At 28.4% G+C, this 8,982-nt stretch overlaps 1 protein-coding gene across 1 annotated transcript; it reads left to right on the top strand.

Annotated features, from left to right (window-relative positions):
• Positions 1 to 358: 358 nt before the first annotated feature.
• LOC102671058 lies at positions 359 to 8,981 on the top strand (the record flags this gene model as incomplete). The annotated part of the gene is made up of 8 exons (XM_031508923.1): positions 359 to 391; positions 3,376 to 3,468; positions 3,903 to 6,245; positions 6,346 to 6,434; positions 7,066 to 7,200; positions 7,729 to 7,905; positions 8,592 to 8,714; positions 8,940 to 8,981. Coding segments are annotated over exons 2-8 (2,979 nt in total), but the record flags the coding sequence as incomplete, so codon positions are not given.
• Position 8,982: the final 1 nt, after the last annotated feature.

The following is an 8,982-nucleotide window of genomic DNA, read 5'->3' as shown; positions in this document are numbered from 1 at the left end:
ATAAAATATAATATATATATAATATATAATATATATTAAATATAAATAAATATTAATTATACGCACACACATACAAATATATTTTATATAACTAAATTTATAAAAATGATAAAATTTTTAAATATTCTTACTCGTATCAGGGGTGTCTCATGAAGAAATCTACAGAAAAGGGCGGGGACTTGTTAGTCAACCCTATTACTATACATTGTTGCAATTGCAGATTGTCCTTATTCTTGAGAGAGCCTCTCATTGGATGTGCACGTGTACCAGATCACGTGACTATATATAACAAACGCTACTGGTCGTTTCGTCCCTTTAACATTACACGTACGTCATAAAATTTACGGTCACGTGATTATCGTCGCCATCTTGGCAGTTTTCGACGACGAAGGTAAGAAGGATCCGTGACGTCGAACCCAAATAAACACAAAGTATATGTGAATAATTCTGATATAAAAACGGTGTATATCAAGTGTCGAAGGAGTTGCATGTGTAGCCGAATATTTATCAGTGCTACGAACGGTCAGTGAATTTAAATAGCGCGGCATTTGCGATGTGTGTGTGTTTTGATTATTAGTCCTCTTTGTGGGGATAATCGCGATCGGCTAGCGACCACCACGGCAGCTGTTCGACAGTTGAGCCAGCCCTTATGAAGAGATGGCGGCAGCTTTCTAAATTTCAATGAATCAGTAAACATGAGTGTTTCAGCTTCTGATCGTAGATAAAAACAAAATATTATTTGTAAAAGAACGCCAAGGGACTTGCGATTGATTTGTTGGATTTTATGATTTGTATAGTTTTGATACCGAATAACACAATATAACCAGGGCCGTGACAATCCTCTCAATTCCCTTGCGCATTTCCCATACTTTTAACTCCTATCTTTTGTTAAATAGATTTTTTTCAATAGAATTGTTTTATTTGTTTTGAATGTATGCATTGCTCTTTATATCTCTTTGATAAATTGTAATATAAATAGATTATTATCATTATAATAATATAATTCATTTATGATATATCGATTGCCATTAACATACGTAACTTAATTAAATTATATTAAATATTTTAATAACATTTACGAATTGAAAATTATTTAATGGAATTTATAATATATTTTATTATCATTATTTTTATATTTAATTTATCGATCCGATAACGAAATTCGTAAATAATTTATCTCTTAAATTATATTTAAGCAAAGTATTTATTCTTTGAATCTTGCATCATTATTTTGCTTAAGTGCATGATCAGCAATATACGAAGAATCCTGAGAGAAATATTGTATATTAAAATTACAGTAGAATTTTTTAAATAATTAATATAAATTATTAAAATTGCAGAATTTTTCAAATCAACTAAATAAAATATATATTATATATTAATATTTCTAATTTTGTTTATTTAAGTATAATTAATATAATTATATATTTCTTTATTTTAATATGTATAGCATATTAAAATAAAAAATGACTGAATCATGTTTTTTTTTATATATTTTAAATTATTAAAACATTTAAATAATTCATAATTATTTTATATATTTTAAATATTTTAAATATATTTTTTTATAAAATAAACAAACGTATCACAGATAGATAGAATCCAGTTTTGTTATTTTATTTTTAAAATACAAGCAAAGAAATTACTCAGTATTTAATTAAATCAATATTTTTTCTTTCTTTTTATTATATTATATTATTAATTTTTGTTTCAAATTAATTCCATTCATACAAAAAACAGTTATATAGTGATAAAATAGTTGAAATAAAACAGAGATTATTAAATCTCTTGTTTATTTTGCGATTCTTTTTAATTTTATTTCTATTTAACTTTTATAAAAAAGAACCCATTTTTTTGCGACGGCCCTGGGCATAACTTTTTAACGTTTCCAACGTCGCGCCTGCCCTCTGGTGCCTAATTTTCAGCGATGAATGTTCACTATTTACAGGTTTTGTGAATAAATCGTGTATCGTGTGTATAAGGACAAATCGTAACTCCACCGCCGCCACTGAAGATTGCAGGTTGTGAAAATGTCGCGGTATCAGAAAATTGTTTAGGACAGCAAGCGGTCAGGTGCGTATATTTGTGCCTGGTGACAGGAGATGGATGGAGTACGCGTTCCATTACCTCATAGATCTGCCGGGATTCGTGGATAGCGAGTTAAGTAGCACGAGACATGTCCCGAACGAGCATACTGAATGGAATTCCTTATGTCTTCAATCACTCGAATTCTTTTTCGCGTTTTCCGAATTCCAAATAATACTATTATTTTCAACGATGAAGCATGTTGCATCAAGTTAAGCATTCGTGTAGGTTAAAGTATGCTCAGCATCTTTTAGGAGAATGTGATTTTTTTAAAAGAATGTGTTGTGTTTTTTAAACGGATTAAAAAAGAAAGTTTATCTTAATTTTATTATATTTTATACACTAGATAAGCAAAAAACTTTTTTCAACGAAGTTTCGGAGTGTTTGACATGACTATAAGCAGTAAATGGAAAAATTCTAGTAGGATTTTGGATGTAAACGCTAATCGGATGGATCACATTTATATATATACATAATTTAACAAAATGGTATGCGTTTATCTAGTTCTTTTTTCGTCTATATTAGAATGTTTGTTTGTCACAGTTTTTCTTGTCACATGGATGTAAACTATTGAATATTTGTAAGGAAATTCATTTAAATGTTGTATTGTCGTAGGAAATCAATCTGTCATATTCAGATTCGGTAGGTCATAGGGTTGTTCTGTAGGTGGTTGGCGTGTTGTCCGGCATGTAGTATAGAGTTCGGAAGGTTGTGCGCTCGCGCGCTCACCTATGGACGATTAAGGCGTGTGTGCGTATGATTGCGTGTATGTTTACATATATGTGAATGTATAGGAAAGGCGAAAGTTCGATGTGTAAGTTGTAGATATAGGTGTAGGTTGGTAGGTTGTGAAGGTTGAGTGAAGAGAGGTACGGTGGAGGGCTGACTGGCTGGCTGGCTGGCGCTCGGACGCGGTGGCTAGCGAGTGCAGGTGACTGACTGAGAGACGCTAACCATTCAAGCTACTACACAGGATTTCGCTTATTCGATCATTTTTATTCATTAGTAGTTCTCTGTTCTTTAATCGTTTCTATAATCTGTGTGTGCCAAAACTTTTCCAAACCAAGTGAACGCATTTCGGTAACGCGTCGACTGGAGAGTAACATACTACGAACTTTGTTGGTTATGGGAACAAGGAAATAGGAGTACGGAATTCGCAGCGCCATTTTGAAAAATTCGGCCCCGCTAAAAATTCCCTCTCTTTCCCCGCCCTCGCGTTCATATCGTCGATGTAATGAAACGCGTCGTCGCCACGAGCCGCTTATTCCTGTGTTCTTATTAATTGTTTAGATCAACTGCACAGTGGTGGCCCCATGGAAGGCACGCTGGAAGAACCCCCTATTAAGGACTCGTCTCAAGCTAGTCCTGATAAGATTCTTAAAGGTATAATATTCCATTCTTGTTTGAAATTATTAGAACAGCCTTCTGATTTCTTTCAATTTTCATTTTTATATTTATTTCACATTTTTTTTGATTATTGTTAAATAATGACATTAGATTTTTAATTTTTTCTTGACATTATTCTATTATCATTTAATTAAATTTGGGTGTCATTAAAAAACTGTACTTTATTTATATCGTATAGAAATATTTCTCATTTAATATATATTAAATTATATTCTTTAATTTATGTTAATAATTATCAATAAATACATTTCATTAAATAATTTTAGTAATTTGATTAATAATCTGTAATTAGATTATTGAAAAATATTAATAGTTTTCTTTATTTGTCATGTAATATTTAAATATGATATATATTTAACATAAAAAAAATATTAACATTTTGTATAAACATATTTTATTATATTTTGCAGATGTGATTCCAAATGGGATTAATGGAAATTATAATGACAAGGAAGAATTCATTGATGCAGATACTAATATATCCAAACTCGTGTCAAAAGAAATTAGTAGTGTAGTAAAAGAAAAAAGGGAGGCAAATGGAAATGAAGATGATGAGGACAAACATAGAATGGAAGTTGAAATTGAAGAAAGGGATTTAGAACCTGAAAATAGTGAACAGAATGGGATAGCACAAAGTAGAAGTAAAAGAAGTGAAATGTCAGAGTCAGAAAATGACTCTAAAATGTCTAAATCCTCAGAGGGTGTCAGTGAGATAAACAATTTTAGTGAAGTGTCTAAGACTGAAGATAAGTGTAAAAACACATCATGTGAATCTATGGAAGTTGATGAACAAAGTAATAATTCAGATGTTGAATGTCTTGATGAAAATATAACAGAAATACATTCAGATAATGATGATGTGTTCACTATGAAAAATTCTGCCCTTAAAGATAATAAAGATTCATCAGGCAGTAGTGATTTACAAATTAATGTCAGTAGTGACATTGCTGATAGTAGCATGGATACATCTGATGTGAAAATCTGTGAAGAAAATGGAAGTTGCGATAGTCCTGATATTGAAGAAATAACTGATAGTGCAAAAAATGGTCACAATACTTCACCAGAACGTGCTAATAAAGATTCAAAACAAAGAAAATCTAGAAAGCAAGTAGATCTTAGTAGTATTACGCCAAGAAGAAGTTCTCGTAATATAAAGAGGACAAGTTATATAGAAAAAGAAATAGAAGAGGAAGTGGATGATGATGGTTCAGATATTGAAGAAATTAAGCCAGAAGATCCTTTAGCTGGTGTTGATAGTAAAGACAAAGAAAATTCTAAATTAAAATCACCAGTCAAAAATAGTAAAACTACTATTGTAGTTAATGACACTAAACGATTGGTAGAAATTGCTGCTGGTAGTAAATCTGTAAAAGGAGGAAAAAAAGAACCTACTTTAGTTATTATAGACACAAATTCTATACTCTCTGGGCGTGGTGGTGTTCCTGTGAGTAGCAGTAAACCCCATCACACTGTTTCTAGTACTAGTTCATTTTCAGTAGTTCCAATGGGAATGACAACACAAACTATGTATCCTAATATGAGGACAACTATTACACCAGTGCCCATGACATCAAAAACTGCACAATTGAGCCCTAAAACTACTAGTATGACTACAGTAACACCAACAGTAACGCCTCCTATATTACCTACTTTAACTGATGATATGTTTGTGGTAGAAGCACCATCTTTTATAGTACCATATGTATATGAAAAACCACCTCTGAAACCATTAAAAGAATTTGTTACAAAATTGGAAAAATGTTTAGAAGAACAAGAAAAGGAAGAAAGAAGCCAAAGAGGCATAGAAGAAAATAAAAGAGAAGAATGTGATGAAGATTCATTAGATATGAATCAAAAAAATAAGGATAAAAGTGAAGAAAGTGAAAATGAAGGAAACTGTAAGAGTAAAAAAGATGAAGACAGAGGTGACAATTCATTAGATATAACTGAATCTGGATTTAGTAACATAAGTGATAAACAAGATATACGGCAAGATGATAGGAATAAAGTACTAACATATTTTGATTTACCATTGGGAAAATTTTTCATGCAAATTGGAGTGAATCTTGTTCAAGAATATGTGCAAACTGATCTTTTACGGACTCAAAAACGTAAACAGGGCAAAGGTAGCACATCGGCTGAAACTCAATTAGCTATAAATTCGCTCATTAAGAACTTAGAATTTAGTAAAGAAAATAATGAACCATTCCATTTAGAACTGAAAAAATGTGAATTCTGTAATTTTAAAACGGAATCAACTTTAGTCATGCAACATCATTTAGAAACTCCACATATGCGCAATTATGTCTACAAGTGTAATTTTTGTCCAATTGAAGTGCGTAGTCCTCATGATATTTTATTCCATATGGAAGCAGAACATAATACTCGCGGGAGGTTGGAACGGGGTCCAGCTTTTCATCAATGTCCTAATTGTCCATTTGAGGATAACCAAAAAGGGAAATTAACACGACATATACTTGCTTGTACTAAGAAATTTAGACCAGAAAAAAATCTCGAACCAGCTGCTGATTGGGAACCTCCAGCAAAAATTCCAAGATTAAATCGAGCAAGGCCTGTTGCACCAACTAATCCCAGTGCACTTGCAATGGCAATGAGTGGTAAAGGACCTCAACCACTTTTACCAAAATTACTTCCTGCTCCAGTCACTGGTCGCGGAAGAGGACGGCCACCTATGCAACCAAGATATTCAGATTTGAAAACGTTACGACCAGGTGGTACAACAATGCGACAAGGTAACTATTTATTATTTAAAATTAATATATATTATATATTAATAATATATAAAGTTATATTGATTTTATAAATTTGATTGTAATATATTTTGTATTTTAGATAATGTTGCAGGAATGATGTATCGTCCAACATCATCTGGTTTGTTAGTCCCTACTTCGTATCAATTTGGTAGTAACCAAATATTTCAGGTAAAAATATTTTTATTTCTTATAATTTATCTATTAATAATAGAAAAGCATTGAAGTATTTTTATAATATATGGAATATATAATTTTTTTTTAAATATTTTGGAATTATGTTGCATATTAAATATATTTTAATATCATTATTGTAATTTTTTTAATAGTATGGGCAATGATAATGATGTAAAGTCATGCCCTTAAAGTAATCTAGTTTTTAATTTTAATTAAAATGTATAAGCACACATATGATATGCACATATATACACACAGATATCTATTTATGCTTATGTCTTTCCTTGAAAATTTTTATAATAATTATATTATTAATCAATATGTTGTATGTATAAAAAAGTATTTAAAAAAGTGATTTCACTATATTTTGTATATTGCATTTAAAAAATGATTAATTTATTAATCTTATGAGAAGAAAAAATCTAAATTATATATTTATTTTATAATTCACATTTAGATATTTTATTTTCTATTTATCCATTAACAGCAGCATATATTAATTTTTTTCTATGAATTTTCATCGAAACCATTCTGTTTTTATCGATATTTATAAAAAGCTACAGGTTCACAAATTCAAGTAAATAAAAATTTAAGAATTAGTAAAAAAATATATGGGTGGTGACAGGTGGTGGGTGGCTCTGGGACTGTCATGTCGGCTGTCTCGGGAGTGAGTAGCAGTAGCGGCAGTTCCGGTCAACCCACACCCATTGCACTTGTACCCAACGTAATCGACTCTCTCTCTAGATTGTCCTCATCACAGGTAAATAATTGTTGGAACCTATCAGGAAGATTAAATTGATTTTATAAAGTTTGTGATCGCATGGATAACATGTTTCGCAGGTGAAAAATGGCTTTCATAACCGATTTCTTGAGATTTATATATTAATTAAAGCTGTACACAATTGCTTATAGGATTTAACAATATATGTAAAGTTATGGCTAAACATATCATTAGTGTGCAGTGCAATTAGTTTCGTAATTATTAATTTCAGCAGTATATTTTGATCCTTATAATATCTTGCAAATATTTAATTTTTTTCTTGATATTCATATAATTCATTGAGAATTTTTATAACCTTTTGTATTATCGTTATAAAATTGATCAATAATGTAAATAATAAAATAAATAATAATGTAAATAATAAAAGTAGTCATAAAATAAAAAAATTTTGATGAGATATAGTGTGTTTGGCAATAACCTAATTAAATCAAAAACTTTTTCAATCAAAAAATAATTAATTTTCTTAAATATTATTATATTTAAAATAATGCATTTTATATTTTTCAGAATACAACAACAAGTCCCAAAAATCCTACAGCAAAATTGTTAAGTCAACCAAGTATATCTATAACTCCATTACCACGTACAACATCTCAATCCTCTATTCCTGGTTCTGGAACTTCATCAAAATCTGGAGGAAAAACCACATTTGTTATATGTGAAATTTGCGATGGGTATATTAAGGTAAATTATATTAGATTTATGTTGAATTTTGTTTGTTGAATTTTTATAAAATAATATCTCATATCTTTATGATGATCTTTAATTATTTATTTATAATATAAATTTTTATTATATTCAAATTTTTTATGAATTTATATAGATATATTTGTTATCATTAATTATATTAGAAAAATATGTATCTAAGTATCGAATAGAGTGCATTTATTATTTTATTTTATTTTTCATGAATTTTCAAAAAGTTAATATTATGATTGTCACTTTTAAAAATTTATATTTATATAATTTAATATTTATATAATTTTTGATATAGTTATTTTCAAATTATTTTCAAGTTAAGATTTAAATAAATAATTTAAATTTGAAAAATAAATTAAATAGAATATTTAATGAAAATTCAAGAATATTTTTATTAATAAAAAATATTTAAGTAAAAGTGGAAAATATTAATAAAAAACTAAAAAATAATATCTAAGCTATTAAAAAAGAAATTAAATTCAAGAAAAACAATGAATTATGAGATTTATTCAATTTATTGTTTCATATTTAAATAATTTTAATAATACTTTTTGTAATTAAATTATTATAATTATAATTATTATGTTTTATATATTATAAAATTATATTTTATTCACTATTTCATCACTATACAATTGATATATTTTTTATAAATTATTTTTTTCTTTCAGGATTTAGAACAACTACGTAATCATATGCAGTGGATTCACAAAGTTAAAATACATCCAAAGATGATTTATAATAGACCTCCATTGAATTGTCAAAAATGTCAATTTCGGTTTTTCACAGACCAGGTATGTATAAATATATTATTTCTTAAATAAATTTCATATTTAAATTTAAATTTAAATATAAATTAACATAATAAATAATACATAATACATATATTAATATGCATATTTATTATTTAAAAAAAAATTAATATTATTCCAAAGTATTATATTTTTATTATAAATTTTTAATATATTATTATCTATAAAAATAAAATTATAATAATATTAAATTTTTTATTATTATAGGGTCTGGAAAGACATTTACTTGGATCTCATGGCTTAGTTACAT

Source organism: Apis dorsata, unplaced genomic scaffold, assembly GCF_000469605.1.
Source record: "Apis dorsata unplaced genomic scaffold, Apis dorsata 1.3 scaffold_113, whole genome shotgun sequence".
NCBI classification, from domain to species: domain Eukaryota; kingdom Metazoa; phylum Arthropoda; class Insecta; order Hymenoptera; family Apidae; genus Apis; species Apis dorsata.
This window is presented reverse-complemented; position numbering and strand designations above follow the sequence as displayed.